Below are 20,380 nucleotides of genomic sequence, written 5' to 3' on the forward strand. Positions count from 1 at the left end.
AAAAACATGGCTTAAGATAAAATTCTATTAAGAACTTTTTTGAGGAGTTATTTAGGGTGAGGGATTTGGGAAATCCACCAATTTCAAATACCCCTATTTGCTTTTTAATTGGAGATGGCCAAATCCTTGGATTTCTTAAGTCCACACCTCAAATGAACAATTCTTTTTAAAGTTAAAAAATAAAAATAAAAATTACAACATATGCTATACAATTGCAATAAATGTACCTCAAGTTCATGGATTCAATGTTCTATTCCCAAGCAATTGACTTTGGAATTTAATGGAATTTGTTAAATTAGAATCCAATTCAAATCCATAAATTTGACAAGTTGGTTGATTTACCAAATTCACATCCTCATTTCCTTAATCCCAATCAAGGCCTTATATGAAAGGCCCTCACCAAGGACCTTCTTATTAATCAGAATTTTAAATGAATGGCACACCCCTCATAGCGCTATGTTCCTATCAGGCTTCAGCACATAATCATATCGTTCACCTATTTGAATCCCAAACTCATCCTGATGGTCCTCCCAACGTAGCATTTACCACCTGAAATTGCTAAAAAAGGGCACTTAACAACATTTTGGAGAGCTCTCTTCTCTGGACTCCTGCATTGATTTTTTATTTTTATTTTTTTATTATTATTTTTTTTAATTTCCTGGTATACTTCTCACGTGGTAAGGTTTACAAAGGTGGGATAATTAGGGAATGAACCCCGGATCACCCACACACAAAGTCCTACCAACTTCACTATAGAGCTGAAGACATGTCTGGCACATTTGGTCTAAAAGAAATAATGACATTTCTGGATGATAGCATACAAGAGAGTGCAAGTAACTTATCTTAATTTCTACTTATTAAGCTGAAGTGATTGAGGGGTCGTTTGGCACCATGGATTTGAGAGGGTTTGAGAGGATTTGAAGGGATTTCAAATCCCCTAGCATATTTGGCATCATAAAGTAACTAAGTATTTTAAATTTAGTAAATTAAAAATCCCCTCAAAGAGGTAGTTTGAAATCCAAAGTGAAAGCTTGGATTACATCTAAAATCCTTCCAAGAGTTGCATGTGTAATATGTGCGTCACTAGACTATTAATCTATTGGTCAAATGGCCCATTGATGACATCCCAAAACAATTAGACTATCAATTGCATCACTATAATGACTTTAATACAATAATATACGTTATCCAAACATTGTCCAAGTAAATCAACGGTTAAAAGTAGTTGGTTAGCCACTTGCATGTGATCTTATGCTCATGGCCCATCCGAGACTTAAAATTTCATCATTTTTCGAGCAAATTATATATTTCAATAGACTTATTACAACCATTGTGTCAAACATTACATAATACACTAATTAAAGATATTAAAGTTGATTTAGTAATTAAATTTAAATACCTATACATAAACTATGCATAGCTACTTTTGGATCAAATGGATTCTAAATTCAAGGTGCCAAACACAACGAGAGGATTTCAAATCCAGAGAGTTTCAAATTCAGGGGAATCCGAATATAAGGAGTTCCAAATCCACGCTCCAAAACAAGCCCTAAGTAACTTTAAGTTTTAAAAAAAGTTACTTATAATTGATCTTAAACCAAACTTACTTATCTCAAATAAGTTGCTTATCTACTTATTTACTGCTACAAGTAGAAAAAGTAACTTATTTTCGTGGTATCAACTGATGGAAGTAGAAAAAGTAACTTATTTGGTGGTATCTACTGCTCAAGTAGAAAAAGTATCTTATTTGGTTGTATCCAAACGGGCCCCTGTAGAAAACATAGTGGGAAAAGGAATAATAAAATTAAAAAAGGAATGAACCAATATTCCCATGTTTGGATAATGATGGGACGTTTCAACATGATAGCCAGAAATTTAGGGCCTATTTGGCCCGACAGCTTGGATGGGATTGGAAGGGATTGGAAGATAGATCCACGGATTGGCCAAGCGTGCCAAACGGACGGATCCTGGGATATAACAATCCCATGGATCTTAAGACAATCCACTGACATCACCTTTAAATCCCATCCAATCCAAACAATCCCATGGATCTTAAGACAATCCACTGACATCACCATCATTACCTTTAAATCCCATCCAATCCACCCTAATCCCTTTAAAATTGCTTGGGACGTGTTTGGTTTAAGGGATTGAAAGGGATTGGAAGGTTTAATCCCGGGATTGGCCCGGCGTGCCAAACAGACCGGATATAGCAATCCCATGGATGTTGCACTAATCTACTGACGCAGCTATCATTATCTTGAAGTCTGCACAATCTACTCTAATACTATCCATCTGCCCGGCCAAACAGGCCCTTACGGATTCCGTGAAACAATCACCACTTCTTTCACTAACATATATACAAAGTTATAAATAGAAGATTTTCATTTTTATCCAAACAAGACCATAGAATTCAAAATTCACAGGAGTAGTGATACAATGGATAGGCTTGTGCCCCAGGGCCCTTGCAGGGAAAACCTTCGTTACAAGAAAGAAAAACAAAACCTGATTTATACAAAATCACCAGTCGTATCAATCTTGTCTGTTGGCCTTTCTCAGCAGGGCTTCACGTCCAGGGAATGGATTCGAAGTCCCTCTGTGATTCTGTTTTTGAATTCCATTCCTATCACCTCTATCTTCCTTCACTCCAACTTCCTTTTTCAATTTCTGCATTTGCATACCTCTGTTAAATCTCTGTCTCTCCCTCCTTACTTCTCTCTTCCCTCTAACAATCTCTTCTTCAAAACCCTCTTCCTCATTCACATCATAAAAACTGACACCCTTGCTTAAAAACCTGACCTTTCTCCCGTCGAAATCATCCATTCTGGGCTCAGAAGCCCTGGATTCCTCCCTCAGATATCCTACTGGAGCCACTTTCCGGGACTCGGAATTCGTTTCCAAAGAACCCATCTCTTCAATCCGAGAAAACCTTGAATTCCTATCCAAAGAACCCAGTTTTCTCTGACTTTCCAAACCCGCATCCTTCTTCAAAGGACCTGCTTCCTGGATCCGAGAAACCACAGAATCTCTGCTCAAATAACCGATCTTTCTCTCCCTTCTTAATCCCAACCCCTTCTCCAGAGAACCCATTTCTTCATCGGCCCGAGCCCTCGATTCTTCTTGCAAAAATCCAACTTTTCTCTCCCGTTTCAATACCAAATCCTCCTCGAAAGACCCCAATTTCCCCATCTTCGAAAAACCCAATTCCCTCTCACCTCTCAACACCGATTTTCCGCCCTCAGAAACCCCAACTTTTGGAATCCGACCACCCTTCGACGTCCCGATAAGCCCGAAATCAAGTCGATTCCAAGCAGCCTTGTCCTCGTTATCCCAACCAAACCTCTCACTAATCTCCAGCAAATCTGACACAGGGCTTTCAGTTCTGGAGGCTCTCGATTCGTCGCCGTTGAGGATTTTCTCTGCGAATTCCCATTCCAATCTATCTCTGTAAACTGGGTCCTGCAAAACCTCGTCGGCGAGCTTCGCCCACTCTTCGAAATCTCGGGCCCGGAGATTTTTGGACACCCATTTGAGGTATTTGGACGGGAGGGTTCCGAGCATTTTGCCTTTGTATTTTCCGAAATCTATGATTCTGTCTCTTGCTGGGACTTTTGCAGAGATGGGTTTTATTCGTTGGTATGAGGATATTGGTTTGAATGAGAGAAAAATGGTTGGGGAAGGAGAAGCAGAAGAAGAGATGGGAGGACTGAGAGTAGGCAAACAACGAAAGAGAAGCTGAGTCATTGAAGAGAGAAATGAGAAAACGAGGGCTCGAAGCAAAGAGGATTGGGAGTTCCGGTTATCTTGAGGAAAGGATTAGAAGCGCATGCGACGAGTTGATCTGGTGGGCTCCACCAATCACGAAGAGAATGGGCCGTTAAAAGTGATTAGCCACACATGCTCGACTAACAGCCTTAGCAAGCATCCTTCATGCTCATTTATAAATTAATAGAAAATATATTATTAATTTGAAAGATATATTAGGAATAAAAAATATTTTTTTGCCAAAAGAAAATCAATAAAAAATAACATGCTATTTTGGATTTTAAATTTTTTTGAAAAGCAATCATTCACTTCTCTGTGTTATTTTAAATCCATCGTATGGTTAAAAGCTAAAAACTACGGTGTCGAAATTGCACACTTAAGTACAAGTAATTAAAATATAAAAGTATTCATATTATGGCTTCATATTAGATGCAGGGTCAGCCAAAAGTTAAGCTTATTTGATTATTTGTTTGTTGAAACCGCAAACTTTTTTTGGACCCTTAAAAGAAAAAAATAAATAAAATCAAATGTCTTATGATAGCAAATAAGTGTCCAACTAAATTAATTGTATAACTAAATTTATTTAGAACTGTTACTTGGTGTTAAACAACTAATTTCTCTGAAAGCCTTAGCTGTTTTGGGAGAATATAACACTGACGTAGATTTACTACTTGATATGTAAACACTTTCTGCTTTGATACCGTATTAAATGATTAATTTTTCTAAAAACTTGAGCTCTTAAAGAATAGAGTATCAATATATATTAAGGAACTTGAACACTTGATAACTTGAACAATGATTTCAACAATTTGCTAGGTTTGATTTAAGCATACACAGATATCAAATAGTTTCTCATTTTATTAGAATTCTTGATTTAGTATGTAAATTGTATACAATAATTTTTTATTAGGTATATAAATTCTACGTAGGCCCTACATGCAGGCACTCATCATATGCCTTTTTACACCTCGGGTGGACCACATGTCCATGTTAAAAATAGATAATTGGTAGGTTGGACATGGAAGGAACACCATTGTAATACATAAATATATGAGTATATGAGTATAATTTATTTATTAATTATATAATCTGGGTAAGGTGGGATATAGGTGTGGGTTGGTGTCCACCAAAGCCGGTTCATTTATTGATTGGGCTTGAAAAATAACCAAAAACTAACATCCATACTCTTTGAGCCACACCACAGCCCATGTCTAGGTGATCCGGGTACTCATTTACCACACCCACATGCTGACACGAGTTTGCTGTAAACCTTGGTAAATACACTTCTTTGTAGGTAAGTAGCCCGAACCCAAGACCTCAACCTTGGTACAAAGACTTCTGATAACCCAAAGATTGTGGGGCCCACCTTGATGTCCGTGTATGACGTTCATTCTGTCCGGCAGTTTTTTCATATCAAGCTATGGTGTGCTCTCAAAACAAGTAATAACCAAAACTCAAGATGGCCACACGACATGAAATTAGGAAGATGGGGGTGTCCACGATTAAAACTTTCAAGGGGCCACCATAGTACTTACATGATATCTATTATGGGTAAAAATGGATTGACCAATAAGATAAAGTCAGGTCAGACATCCATGCGCTCCACAAGGTTGGTCAACAACTGATGCGGCAAAAAACTCAACCTCAACCCTAATCCGAGAAAGAAAGGATATCGACTTCAATCTTCTGACAGACTCCGAAGGTAGGTTGGTTGACCACTAATCTACCTGACGAAAAAATGAGCTCGGCAACGACTTGACAGAAGAACTCAGGTTAGCCAAACCCCTCCTTGGAATGACTCCCCACATCGGCCTCCCACCAAGTGCTTCTACTAATTCTGGCCTGGGACAACTGTTTACATCCCATCAAACTTACTCATCCGAGATTCTAGCCGAAGATCTAGCGAGACGATTGCAACACGGGTCTGTCTGATATTTCCACCGAAGTCTCGGAAGATTAGTGCGATACATCAGGGATGCAAATCCCACTACGGTATGATCCTATTAAATAGGGAATATCCCTCTACGCCACTGCCTCTTCTCACCTATATTTAAGAGCATTCCTAATGGTGAAAGGTACGCACAATCTTACGCATGAATCATTCTAAAAAATCCTACGTTCTACTAGACCTAGTTTGTCTGTCCAACTTTGGCATTGGAAGGTCCCCTGCAATAGTCAGGGTTTCCATCCGTCTTCTTTTGTATGTAATAAATGATCTAAGGAGGACGTCCCGATTTCCACGTCAACATTATCCAACTAGTTGGTAAGATTATTCTGAAGAGAAAAATACAAGTATTTACCTGATCCATCACTTTCTTGGCTCCAATGATGTTTGTTCAATCCATATCATTTCTTATGGTGTCATCCACTTAAGCTTTGAACTTATTTTTTAGCTGTCATTTTAACATTAGCTGAAGTGCATAGGATGACGCTCCGAGGCATTGCAGGGCTTTGGGTTACCGGAGGTCTGTGAAACATGTGTAATAAGAAACTGGCTATCCCAAACAGCTCAGATGGCCCAGAGGTATACTAAAGAATGAGTAACTAATCTATCAATGGACCTGCAATTGGCTGCACAAAGGAACCAAGTAAACGGTCCAAAATTAACAAAAAAAATCCAATTATTAAGAGGTCATTATTGTCCAGGCAATAAGGTATATGACCAGGGGACTGTGGTTTCAATATTTCGACGGTTTGGATTTCACAAGTACTTAGATGGGCCTCGGACGTTATCTTACCTCCAGCCTCTTTGTGGGCCACAAGCCTGCCATTTGCACGCAATAAAGTGGGAGATCCAAGATTTCTATCAAGTTGGAGGCCACAAGATATAAAGGCGAAAGTTAAGGGTGGCCAGGCCGAGCTAAGCCCTCCCGGCCAAGCACTACAATGACCAAGGCTCGAGCCAGGCCCAAAGTCCTAGCCTAAACCAATAGGTTGGGCCTAACCCAACCAGTCCCAGCCTGGAAATCATTCAGATTCCCTGTTTCCAAAAGGGAATGTCAGCGGGGTGAGAATAGACTAGTTGCATCGTTGTATCTCTCTTTCCTTGGGTCATCCTTGGGTCAGTTAGCTTTGAAGGGACCTATCCGCTGATCATATGGACTGCACGTAGGGAATGACAAAAATATTTAGAAAAAAGAAAAATGAATACCTATGGTCTACATGCAAGGTACGTCGGATGATTTTTGAAGGTATATTTGTAGAATATAACACAAAGTAAACCTAAATGTACTTAACCCAGAGCCCAGCTTGCAAATTGATTAAATCATGGCCCAAGCTCAGGTGGGCCACATGCCCTTACTTATGCTGCTTGAGTCTTCTTGCTCAAAAGTCAGGCACCTCTCATAGCTTTCAGCCATCTACCTTAAATATGTTGATTTCTAAGTTGAAAAATAAAGAAGAAATCATTGGACCCAACCGATAGAAAGGCAGATGTGGATGTGTTTGCAGGTGGCATTGAGATAAAATTGAATAGCGTCAGACATGTTACCGATCTCCCTAAATCTCCACTAACATCAAAATGTATATAAAATTCGAAAGGCAGATGCGCACGTTTGAAGGGGGGTGGATGGGTTCTGTCTATAAGCATTTATACTTATATATAATGTGAGTGGCTTTTAGAGGTTTTTCCTCTATAATTAGCCTTGAAAACTTTGATTACTTGAGTATGAAATGGTTGTTGAAATATAGTTGCTTAGCAAAAAATGAAATTAAACTTTACCCACAATTAACTTTTAAATAATTAATATTCTACCCATATAAAGCAATCAAATTTGATATATTTATACTGTTGTATGTTTTCTACGTACGTCAAATTCTAATGCTACTATTAAAGGCCTATTTGATAATTTAATTTCCTATAAAATATAAGGTAAATGAGTTATTATTATTATTATTATTTCTAGGTGTTTATTTTAATAAGAAATTATGACTCATTGATTAAAAGCCAAATATACTTATAAAAAAAAAAGGAGGTAAAGTAAAATATAATCATTATATTTTTATATTATAAACTCACCATTTTTACATTATGGTAAAATGTATGTGATATAACTACGAAGTACTAAATTAAATAATTATGACTCATTTACAAAGATTTACCTTTCAAATTAGAAAGACAAATGGGCATTAAGAAGATGGGTAAAAAAGATGCGTGGGGCTCACCATGATGACTCGGTGCATGTATCAAAATTGTACATATGGCCTAAGACCTCTTCTACCGATATTATACCGTTATCATGCATGGAAATCGGATGGTCCTGAACGTTCATGTTCATGGCACGTGGAAATCGGATGGTCCTAAACGTTCACGTTCATGGCAGGATGTATCTTTAAAAAGGATCCACCCATCTAGTTTTGTATACCAGTGAATGGATTTCGAACATCTGATCGATATGATTTTTTTAGTGGCAGTATAAGAAGAATGGACTGGACCACTAGATGGTCCAAGACTCCAAATCGGTGGTGCGAATGCCAGCGAACCCAAATACCACAAAGTGCACAGGAAGGTTTCTATTTGTATTTAGCTCCTCGATTATTTCAATTTACAAAAAGCAGCCTGGGAGAGTTTTTATGAGAAACCCTAGCGTGCCATTATAAAACCCAAAACCCTCTCTCAAACCTCTTCTCAGTCGCGGGGGAGAGACCCTTCCAGCAACGCCTCCCGACAATGTCGAAGCGAGGTGCATTTTCTTTCTCATCTTCCCATCAATACAATTGATTAGGGTTGGGGTTTCAATCCCAATATCCCTTTCATCTGCCATCATCTTGCATTCTCTACATCCGATTAGAACTGCTAGGGTTTCGAATCAAAAGGAAAAATCTCATTTTGTTTTTCTTGATTTTTGGAATTTGAAGGTCGCGGAGGATCCGCTGGAAACAAGTTCCGGATGTCGCTGGGTCTTCCAGTGGCAGCGACTGTAAATTGCGCAGATAACACTGGCGCGAAGAACCTGTACATCATCTCCGTGAAGGGGATAAAGGGCAGGCTCAATCGTCTGCCGTCCGCTTGCGTTGGGGACATGGTCATGGCCACTGTCAAGAAAGGCAAGCCCGATCTCCGTAAGAAGGTCATGCCTGCCGTCATCGTTCGCCAGCGCAAGCCGTGGCGCCGAAAGGACGGTGTATACATGTATTTTGAAGGTAATCTCTTCCTCGATACAACCCATTTATTTGCTGGATTTGTATGAATTTGTTACATTATGTTGATTGCATTCTTGTAAATTGAGCTGGATTTGTTATTCCTCATATCTTTCTTTTGATCTGTTCTTGTGTGTTTTGTGATAAGTGGAAGAGCTTGTTTGATTGTAATTTCGAATGAGTGGGGCTGAGCACCAGGAAGTTTGGTTCCTGCTGATCTAAAAAATTACTGCCTTAAATGGTGGATTGCTAATGGTCCAAAGGTAGCCACACATGGATCAAACATGAGCTAAAGGCTTATTTCAGTGAATGATGAAAGCTGGGAAACCAATTTTAGAAGGGCCTGAAATGCAGAGATTCTATGATAATGGCCTGTAAGCATCAGCGATGATTTTAAAGGTTCATTCTCAAGAAAGTTGTTCTCTGTCATGTATAGAAATTCCGAGTGTTGTGTAATTGTTAGACGTTGTCTTCATTTACGGAGGAACTTTGTTTGAGTGTTCTTTCCTCTATGAAAGATTGGGTGCCGGGGCTGGTTGATGCGTGACACAAATATACGTTATCAAAAGCTTTGTTTCAACAGCATATTTGGATGGTGATGGGATCCACATGGTCTTTTTGTGACAATTCATAAATAAATGCTTTTCAGTGATCTTTGTCAAAGCTCCAGTATAGGCATTCTCCAGGAGAAGTTTCTTCATAAATAAATCCGTTCTTCTTCACCTGCTTCTGCATCCTCTGAGGTGATATCTTATGTTCCCAATATGTCAAAAAGCATTTAGCATATCCCCAAAACAGACCCATTTTTAGTACGGACAAATGCTTTGAGCAAAGACTACATTTTGAAGTTGTTACAAGGGCAAATTGTACCAACTATTTGCAAATGCAATGTGTTTCTATATGGCTTGTTTGGATACCACCCCATGAGCAACTTTAAAAAAAAAAAAAAACCTTACGGCAACAACAAAATTACATTTTTAGTTTAGTTAGTTTGGTAAGTACCCTTTTAAAGGTAACTTAACATGTCAAAGTAACTGCCAACAGCAAAAAAAAATTTGCTTTTCAACTTTTTCGTTGTTCCACACACACTCTCTCTCTTCTCTCCACATAATGGACAATCCATGTCAAAGGTTGGCTCACATCTTCAATGTGGTCCCACATGATGGATAGCCCACATTGAAGGTGGGGCCCACACGATGGATGATCCACATCAAAGGTGGGCTCCACATGATAGGTAGTGGACATTGAAGGTGGGCCCCACATGATGGGCAATTAACATTGATGGTGGGCCCCGCATAATGGATGACCCACATCAAAGTGGCCCCCATGGAATCGGATGTCCACATCAAATGTTGGCCCATAATGATGAATGACCCACATCCAAGGTGAGTCCCACATGAAGGATGACCCACATTTAAGTTGGGGCCCACATGATGAACAATCCACATCAATTGTGGGCTCCACAAGATGGGCAATGGACATTGAAGGTGGGCCCCACATGATGGAAGATCCATATCAAGGTGGGCCTCACATGATGGATGATCCATATCAAGGTGGACCTCACATAATGGATGATCCAGATCAAGGTGGGCCCACATAATGGATGATACATGTCAAAGGTTGGCCCCCCAAATGATTAGAACTGGACACAAGCCGAACCGGGCTGAACTATGCCCTAGCTCAGCTCGGCTTGTTCAGCCAAGGGGCCTGACTCAGAGTTCGGCTTGGTTTGATCATCGAGCCGACCTGGTCAGCTCGGCTTGGTTTGGTAATCGAGTCGAGTCGAACTTGAGCCAGGTTCGAGCCGAATCAAGTTCTAGCCACTTTCGAGCCAGGTTTGAGCTGATTTGAGTTCTATTTTTTGGTCTGAATCAAGTTTAGCTCGTTTGCTTGGTTCGATTTTATAATGTAGGCAAAAGAAGTGAAGTGGAGAATAAATCAACAATAAAACCCAAAAACTTATGAATTTGAATCTATGATAAACTGCACAAAAGTTAAGGCAAACTTAGAAGTCAGGGTTCCTTATATATATATATATATGTATATATGTACACTGCATTTAGACTAAACCTAGCCGAATTGGGCCGAACCGATCCAAGGTTTGAGACGAGCAAAATTGGGCTGGTATACAGCTCCGGCTCAGCCCGATTTTGAAAAGAGATGGGATTTTTGGCTTGGCCAGGCTTGAACAGGCTGCTCGAACGGAACCAAGCTGAGCTAATTTGGGTTGAACCGAGCGAGCAAACCAAGCTGGCTTTGTTTGTATTCAACTTTAATGATGAATGGCCAACATCAAAGGTCGGCCGCACATGATGGATGCCCTACATCAAAGGTGGGGCCCACACGATGGATGGTCCACATCGAAGGTGACATCCACATGATGGGTGGTGGACAGTGGGCCCCACATGATGGGCAATAACATTGATAGTGGACCCTACATGATGGATGACCCATATTAAGGCGGGCCCAACGTGAGGGCAATTCACATTGAAGGTTGACCCCAAACAATGAATGGTCCACACCCCAGGCAGGCGTGCATAATGGATGACTCACTTTGTAAGTTGGGCCTCTCATGATGGACGTTCCACATCCAATGTTTAACATGATGAATCACCCACATCTAAGGTGGGTCCCGCATGATGGTTAGTCCACATTGAAGGTGGGCGTCGCAAGGTGGATGGTTCACATTAAAGGTTGGCCCCACATAATGGACGGTTCGCATTGAATACATGGCCAAGGTGGGCCTAGCATAATGAATGGTCCACATCGGGTAAGTACTTATATAATGTTGGAAACCAAACATACTTTTCTACTTTTAGGCTGATAAGTATGCTGTTGTGGTATTCATTCTCGTTCAGCTCTTGGAATTACATCCAACTATGGTTGGATCTCCAAACATACTTATCTATTGAATATGTAGGAACTAACATAAGCTACTTGAGGTATAAGTAGCTTACATAAAGCAACTAACGATCCAAACAAGCCCTAAGTTGCTTGTTTAGAAAGTAGATTGGTTTTTTATGGGTAAAAAAATGGTGAGAAGCATACATTAAAGAAAAAGCCAATATTTAACAACATATTGTTGGGGATATTTAAAATAAAAATAAAAAGAATAGGAAAAAATCAAAAGAAAAAAGCACAACAAAAAATCATTTGTCTTCTAGCGCATGTCTTTTAGTGCTTTTTTCTTTTGTTTATAGTAAATAGTTCTACATCGGATGAGAAGATGTAATGAGAAGTGCTTATAAAGTATTCCTCTCCCATACTTTTATGAATTGGTGCATTACTATGCACAAGTCCGTATGTGCGTCTAAGGCTGGATTAGTGGGAAAAAATGTTTCAGAAATTAGTTAACCGAGCAGACGCGCTTAAATGCTCGTACATAGGGGGAATCTGGCTCTTGAATGGCTTGATCTAGATATTATATAGGGTCTTAATGGTTTTGGTTGTGTTTTTTTAATTCAAGTTTGTTTTTGAAAAATGTCTTGAATGGGCTAGAATGTTTCTCATTGTTTCCTTTTCGTTTTGATAAGACCCACTAAATCTAGATCATTTTCTTTGTGAGAAACCTTTCTCATAAACGACGGGCCCATCATAACAGTAAGAAACGGTCAGAAATGCTTGATCATTCACCGGCATCTTTTGGAAAATGGTTAACTTTCCCTGGTCTACGCAAATGGGTCGTAGACTCGTAGTCTAGGTCTTTGGAAGACACACTGTACTACAACAATAGCATTGATATTTTATAAAACTACTTTCTTTTTTCACAAAGCTATTTTCTTATTGGACATTCAAACTGGTGCTTGTTTGTGTTCCTTTTTATTGGGTGTCCGGATTTCCAGCGGCTTGTGTGCTTTGAAGGAAATTGTATGCTGGGCGTTGTATCTTGGGGATAGCGTGTCGAGAGCCTACTGTATCAGTCGAACTAACCGAGGGGCGCAAACTATCTTAAAAATAACAACTATGTTCGTGTCTCACCCGACATGAAATTCAAACTCTTTCTCATTTCGAAGCTATCCTAGACAAGTGTGAGGTTTCAATATGCGTTGTTTTATTCATTTTCGAGTTAATTTCTCATAGATATTATTTCTTTTGTGTAAAACTTGTGGCTATTATTTTGCCTTATATTTCTACATTGAGCCATCGACCCTATGTTTCTTTTTCAATATCCATTTACAACTTAAGATTTTTGCCTCAGGAGGTAAGTTTACCAATTTCTATGTGTTATTAGTTTTGATGGACTTTATCTCATTTGTGACCACTTCTTTCCAAAATATGGCATCATGCGGGGACATAGCATGTTTAAATGTCATAGGGTTACCTTCTAGTTGGACTTGAAACACATGAAAATTAGGACCATAGTCCTTGCTAATCTTAGACCGTTCGCTTATCGTAATTTCAGGTTTAGACTTAGGTTCTTCCAAGTCCACTAGATTTGAGCTGGATGGTTCATATAGTATTATAGCAAAGGGACTTCCACTAGAACGATCGTAACTGTTCTTTAGGTTTTAAGGAAAGATATTTTCATAAAACTCTGCATTTTTGAATTCAATAGAACTTCATATCTAGGAATCTATTTTCCTTGTTATGAGATGCATACCCCACAAGTATACATTTTAGTGGTTCTGGCTCCTAACTTAGGCTTTTTAGGATCTGTAAGCCTAACATGGGCAAGACAACCTTATGGTATAAGATAACTAATATTTGGTTTTCTACCTTTCCACAATTCAGAGGGAATTATCATAGATTTAGTTATAGGTTCTTTATTTAGAATATAACAAGTAGAATAGAGAGCTATCTAGAAGGTAAGAGGAAGACCAAAACTCAGTAACATATCATATACTATATTAATTATGGTTCTAATTTTATGTTTTGCTACTCCATTTTGTTTTGGGGAATATGGGGCGATGACTTCATGAATAATTTCATAGATTCACAGAAATTATCAAAGTTCTTCAAAGTATATTCACTATCTCTATCACTTCTAAGGATCTTGGTTTTTTTGTTCAATTGATTTTCCGCTTATCCTAGTTACTTAGAAGTCCTTTGCACACCAGGAAAGGATTTTCTAGTTACCTTTGACTGTGAGTAGGAATCCCACTTCTCAAATTCATTATTTCCTAAAGTTGGAATCATTCCACAGGCACAAGCAACCATGTTTTTAATGAATTTAACATTTACATGATCTAGTCTACCATGCCATAGAGATAGTGCACACCATGTAAACAAAAGAAACTTTATTCAGTTCAACGTTCAATGTAAACATGCACTGTTCATGATTTGCATAGCCCTTTGCAACAAAAGATCCGTTATTTGTAATAACGATGTGGCCAAACTCACAAACCCATTTCAAACCCGCCTTGTTCAAAAGGTAACCCGAGACCAAATTCTTCCGTGTTTGGTATATGAGGAACATTTGTTAAAGTATAGCCTTCCTCAAGGTGAACATCATTTCCACCTTTTCGTGTCCAGCTACATTTGGAGTGACAATGCTTCCCATTTGAACCTTTCATTGCTTGTAACCTCTTCATAAGAGTCTTGAACCAATGATGATCATAATGCACGTGTGCATTGGCATTTGTGTCCATCCACTATCCATTACACGATTATAAGGGAACCGTGTTAATCTTCTCGACCACAACACGATTTGAGGCTCTTTGGTCAGATTTGCTTGAGGTGTAGGTGTTGGTTGCCCCTTTTTACGATTGAGACACTTTCTTGCAAAATGATCGGGTTTGCCGCTTATGAAAACACAACAAATTTGTCTTGGCTATCGGGTTTCTTATTCTTGGGCTTGGGCTTGGGCTTAGGCTTCTTTTTTAATTGGTTTCAGGTTACTGGGTTTTCCCTGAGCTTTCTCATTCAAGAGATTGACTTTAGAAACTTCTTTCCTCAATTCCTCATTTTCACCTTGACACCTTGCCTAATCCTCAATAGGTGTATTATGAGGGTTTCCATGCAGAGCTCTTTGGTTTTGTGACTGAGAGAGTTCTTAAAGTCTTTCCATGATAGAGACAATTTTTCAACAACTGCTGCCACTTGAAAGAGTTCATCCAATTTATTCCCCTTAGAGATGATCTCATGGGCTATTAGATTGAACTTGTTTGTTTGTTGAACTACAAATTTATCATCTATCATTTGGTATTTAAAATACCCGCTCATCGTGTTTGTTTTCATGCCTGCTTCATTTGTTTTATATATCTTTTCCAAGGCAAACCGAATTCCAATAAATGTTATATGAGCACAAAATACATCATATAATTAGTTGGATAGTGCACTATGTAATTTTTGCATAGGTAGCGTCTTTGCCCCATCTTTGATGGGCAACGAATAATTATGCTTCATGAAGATCAGATGACCTTTTATTTTTAATTTATGACATGAGCCATCTGAAGGGTGGTGAGGTGGAAGAACAACTTCTACCTCCACCTTTTACAGTGTTTGCCCATTGAATGTTTCTGGACAAATAGACTTGAAATCGTTCAAGAAAATTTTTAGTTCGACAAGGGTCATCTATCTCATACGTGTAATATTTAAGCAAAATTAACTAAAAAAGGAACAAAACAATGTATATTGAAACCTCACACGTGTTTAAGATATTGCAAAAGGAAGAATAATTTGAATTTTCTAACAGGCGAGACGCGGGCACAGTCCTTGTCTTTGAGATAGTTCGCGTCCCTTGGTTGATTCAATCGATGCAGTAGACTCTCAATGCGCTATTCCCATGATATAACGTCCAATGTACAATTCCTTTCAACATGCATGTCTCTGAAAATTTTAATACGCAAGGAAAAAGAATATTAAGAAACATCAGTTCGTATACTCAACACGAAAATGGTTTTATGAAAAAAAGAACAATTTTGTAGAATTTCGATGGAATTGTTGCTATATAGTGTCCTCCAAAGACCTAGTCTACGATTCCTCTATATAGAGCTAGGGGGCATGGTGTGTCGTAAAGGCCGTTACATAAAGGTAATGGTGGCAACCATTACATGTTACAGGGTTGTAAAGGCCGTTACAGAGAAAATGACCTGTAAAGGTTATTACAACCCCCGTAACAGCTTGTGACACCCCTCATAAAGGCCGTAACGGTCTATTAGGGGGCTGATACAAGTTTTTCACATTCTTTTTTTATTTAAAAAAGAGACTGTAACGACCATTACACCATGTATCGTAAAGGTAATGGCGGTGGACGTTATGACCACTATTATCGTTTCAGAATACCTTGCCTAGGGGAGGTATTTGTTTTCCACAAGTAGCTCATGGACGGTCAAGCTTTTCTAATTTGGATTTAGTAGGCCTCATCAAAACAAAAAGGAAACGGTGAGAAACATGTTTTAAGAAAAACAATGCAAAACCAAGTCCATCAAGACCTTATGAAGGGTCTAGATCAAGCCATGGGAGTATTTGGGCATGCACGCCTGGTTAATTAGTTTCTGGGCTAGTTTTTCCATTAGGCCAGCCTCGAGCACCTGTATGGGCCGGTGCATAGTAATATGCATCAATTTACAAATGTTTGAGAGATGAATGCTTTGTAAGTACTTTTCATTCCATCTTCCCACTCGATGCGGGACTATTTGCCATGCACAAAGAGACAAAATACTAGAACACAAAAAGAAAAAAAGGAAGGTTTGTTTTGTTGTGCTTTTTCCTTTTTGAATTTTTTTTTTTTTTTTTTGTGTTCTTTTTATTTTTATTTGAAATATCTCCAACAGATGTACCTTGTCTTGCAACGTGTTACCCATCTCTTGGTAAATATCACACAAAGTAAAAGCCTGCAGTCAATTGTTCGGCAAAAAATCAGGATTGATAATATCCACTATTACTATCAACAGCTACAACGAGGAGTTGCAATTCTTACATGATCATTTTATTAGCTTGTGACAAAATGGGGTATGGAGGGAGGGATGGAGGAGGGAGGTTTTTGCTGCAATTGATTTGGTGGTTGTTTCCATGTCCATGTCTATGTTAACGGGACTCAAACGAATTAACATCCTAAATTAGGAGGAGATGCGCAACTAATGCAAAAAGATATAGGCTCAATCCTTAACCTCTCCACTAGTGGTCCTCGCATTTGTTCCTGCTCCCACAAACACATTCTTAATCATCTTCTTAAGACTCTGTTTCCCAACATCTACTTGATTAAGTCATGTGCTTTCTCGAAATTAATAAAGATATGTGGAGATCCTTCCCTCTCCCAATGTTTCTTTACCATCGAAGTAGGAAAATGGCTTCAATAGTTGACCTTCTTGGCATAAATCTAAACTGATTTGATTAATTTTTCTCACATCTTAACCTTTGCTTTATCGCTCGTTCCCAATGTTTATAGTATAAGTTTAATCCCAGTATAGTTATTGTAGCTCTGTATGTCTCCTTTATTCTTATAAATAAATACCATGGTACTTCCATTCTTCGAGCATTTTCTTCGATCTTACACTCTTGTTGAACAAATTTATCAACCAAAATAAACCAGCATCTCCTGTACACTTCCTCTGCAGAATGAAGATGTTCTGGGCCTTTGTTTCCAAAGCCAGCCAAGCTAATTGGGCCAAAATCTGCCCACCTCAATTTGTAGGACGAGTCATTGTTTTGCACCAAAGAACAGAAAAGGAGCCATGGACTTCTGTGATTGGTAATTTTTGTTTGGCTACAAATGGCCATGTAGGTAACAACAGATCACATAACAACTTAATAGTCGAGGCCCCCCCCCCCCCCCCAATCCTCTCTCTCTCTCTCTCTCTCATGTGTACTTGTGTAGTGTTGAAATTTGTGTAATAAATCAAAGGATAAAAAGGCAGATTCAACTGACGAAGTGTAGATTGCTTTAGTGTAATGTGAGGCTACTTGCTTTCCCACACATGATATTGCCCTATTTATTTGATTTTATTATTGTCTATGCCTTATTCAGCTCAACAGATACCTGCAGTTGCGCATATGCCATCTCTCTCTCTCTCTCTCTCTCTCTCTCTCTCTCTCTCTGTGCGCGCGCCTGCCTGCCTTTTTCTTTCTCTTTTTGTTTATCATTACTTGACAGAAACATGGAGAATCTTACTACCAAATCTATTTGTTGTATGCAGACAATGCTGGTGTGATAGTGAATCCCAAGGGAGAAATGAAAGGTATGCCATGTTCTTTGAGCTAATTAACCAAGCCTTCTTTCTAGAATGAATAAAATAATCCTGAGTTTAGCACAATAAATGCAACCCCTTAATTAAAGGTTGAAATCACTGTCTAAATTTTTCTTCAAAGCAAATCAATATTGTTGAGGTGGTTTTTCATCATTTTGGGGCCAAATAGCTTGGTTTAGATGTGGGCCACTTTTAGCTGTTTTTAGCACCGCAACAAGTATCATGGTATCAAAAATATTTCTTCAACAGTAATTGTTCAAAGCATAACAAAAAGAACACCAATATATTAGCTGCGTTTGGCTCAGGCTATCAGAAAGATAATTTGGGATTTTTTGAAAGTTTACTGTAGACATTCCAAAATCACAAATTATTCTCTGCTTTTGAAATGGCCATGAGCCAAAAACAGTGTAAATTTGATTGTGTGGACTAATAATTTGGATGTGAATAACTATTGAGTATATACATCATACAAGCCAGACATTGTGCATTTGCTGTTGAGTGGGCCTTGTCACCTGCTCATGGGGTGTGGACCTCCCCGAAGCTGGGTTATATACCCACTGGAGATGGTCACACTAGCCCCCAACCTGATGTTGCTGAATAGCATATATGCTAAATGCTCCATGGTGCATACTATACTGCAAGATATGTACTGTCCAGTTTACATGAATTATTTACTTGCTTTTTCCTGATGGTTGTTTCAGGTTCCGCAATCACAGGGCCTATTGGAAAGGAGTGTGCGGATTTGTGGCCTAGGATTGCAAGTGCCGCGAATGCCATTGTGTAGGAGTGGTTAATCTTTATTTGGTTGAGGATTGGTTTGTTGAAGTCTTGGTTTTTGCTTGCTGCCATCAGATTTTTGGTGGTAGATGTAGCTAGCTTTCATGGTCGATTAGTGTTTGGCACTAGTAAAACCGTGATTATTTTGGATCTCCGCCTTGTATGATGTTTTGTTCTCGTAGGATGCATTTAGATACGCCCTGAATGTGAGCTTTGCGATTGTTGGTGCAACCACGGAATAAAATACAAAGAGCTAGTTTTGAATAACCTTGGCATTCATATGGACACGACTCCAAATTGCAATTAGATTACCTTCAAGATGGGACGTAGATACAACTTTAGTCTTTCACACCATGAACACTAGGAATCACCTGGACATTCATAGTGATGGAACTGGCTGTTCATGAGTCAGTTGTGCAGCCAAACACGCCTAAATCGCTATTCAGTCTCCTCGCTCAAGAGGCCTTTGCATTTCTCCATGCGGTGGCGAGGTTTATGTCTAGGAAATGGGAAATTCGGTTCTAGTGTTCCATGTATTTTGAGAGTAAAATAAGCTATTTTATGAAGAACAAGGATTCCGGACTGAATACATTCTGAAGAATAAGGAATACGGACTGAATGCATGCACCAATTTCTCATTCATAGGATGTTTGTTCCATGCGGTGAGAGCACAGATAGCTCGTTAGTTTATCATGTGAGAAAACCATGCAGAAAAGAATGACCAGTTTGAAAACGATAACCACGCATTGATGTGCATTAGCCCTCACCTGATCAGTGGGGCAAACTATTCTCTAGGGTAGAGTGCATGCACCCTGGGTTGGCAATGGATCAAGTAGCCCATTATACTTCTGAGGAGGTTGAGGCCAACCTAAATGGCTAGAGGGTCTCGCTTGGGGCTAGAAAATTTGAGTAAATGGTTGGGCTTGTGTGGAACCCTAGGGACCCAGCTAGTCCAAAACCCCAAGCCAAAATAATCAAAGATAAAAGAGTATAGAAACACACACAATAAGCTATGATGGTGCCAAGTGGCTCTGCATGATCATGATCTCATCATTTGGATAACATTGTTGGGGTCCCACTTTCGTCACCCTTTGCCAGCCATTTAGGGGTTAGGGTTAGGGTTTATCAAATGTGTTTCAAATACACTCAGGCATAATTTGAAGAAACTGATAGACGGCTTGGATATACATCATATATACCAAGGTGCCCAGCTCGTGCTTGGCTCGGCTCGGTCTTCGAGCTTGGAACAGCAGCTCGTGCTCAGATCGTCTGAGTTCGAGCAGAGTTCGAGTAGTAATTCCGGTTGATTGCAGGAAAAAAAAAAGCTACAAAAATTCATCAAAAGCAACGAAGTAGACACCATAAGTTTAAAAAGTAGCAGATTTTACGCTACCAGAAGCTCTTTTCTAAACCTCAAAAACCCTAGATTACCACAAGTGCAAGAAACCCTAGTAGCATTCTCGAATCGAGAGCTTACAGTAGAGAGATGCATACCTTTTGAGTTTCGATCGATCTCGGGATTGGATTTTGGATGGAAAATTTGCAGATTTGAAGGGATCTTCTTCGGGCGG

The 20,380-nt window shown here is 39.2% G+C and overlaps 2 protein-coding genes and 1 long non-coding RNA gene across 3 annotated transcripts; 2 read left to right on the forward strand and 1 right to left on the reverse strand.

Moving 5' to 3' along the window:
* Positions 1 to 2,364: 2,364 nt before the first annotated feature.
* On the reverse strand, positions 2,365 to 3,876 carry LOC131240537 (uncharacterized). The gene has a single exon (XM_058238823.1). It carries the CDS (start codon positions 3,742 to 3,744, stop codon positions 2,533 to 2,535), a length of 1,212 nt encoding a protein of 403 aa, XP_058094806.1. The 5' UTR covers positions 3,745 to 3,876; the 3' UTR covers positions 2,365 to 2,532.
* A 4,417-nt stretch (positions 3,877 to 8,293) lies between these two features.
* LOC131240539 (large ribosomal subunit protein uL14) lies at positions 8,294 to 19,074 on the forward strand. The gene is made up of 4 exons (XM_058238824.1): positions 8,294 to 8,447; positions 8,623 to 8,907; positions 17,982 to 18,023; positions 18,734 to 19,074. Exons 1-4 carry the CDS (start codon positions 8,435 to 8,437, stop codon positions 18,814 to 18,816), a joined length of 423 nt encoding a protein of 140 aa, XP_058094807.1. The 5' UTR covers positions 8,294 to 8,434; the 3' UTR covers positions 18,817 to 19,074.
* Positions 8,914 to 17,513, forward strand: LOC131240540 (uncharacterized). The gene is made up of 2 exons (XR_009168795.1): positions 8,914 to 10,120; positions 10,155 to 17,513. It is a non-coding gene; the product is annotated as an uncharacterized LOC131240540 (long non-coding RNA).
* Positions 19,075 to 20,380: the final 1,306 nt, after the last annotated feature.

The sequence above is a fragment of the Magnolia sinica genome, chromosome 3, assembly GCF_029962835.1.
Source record: "Magnolia sinica isolate HGM2019 chromosome 3, MsV1, whole genome shotgun sequence".
NCBI lineage: Eukaryota > Viridiplantae > Streptophyta > Magnoliopsida > Magnoliales > Magnoliaceae > Magnolia > Magnolia sinica.

What these genes read in the sequence shown, in the direction of transcription:
- LOC131240537 (XM_058238823.1), bottom strand. Translation starts at nt 3,744, where the DNA reads ATGACTCAGCTTCTCTTTCGTTGTTTGCCTACTCTCAGTCCTCCCATC.
- LOC131240539 (XM_058238824.1), top strand. An exon ending in TGTATACATGTATTTTGAAG is followed by an intron (nt 8,908 to 17,981) that starts GTAATCTCTTCC and finishes TGTTGTATGCAG; the next exon opens with ACAATGCTGGTGTGATAGTG. An exon ending in TCCCAAGGGAGAAATGAAAG is followed by an intron (nt 18,024 to 18,733) that starts GTATGCCATGTT and finishes TGGTTGTTTCAG; the next exon opens with GTTCCGCAATCACAGGGCCT.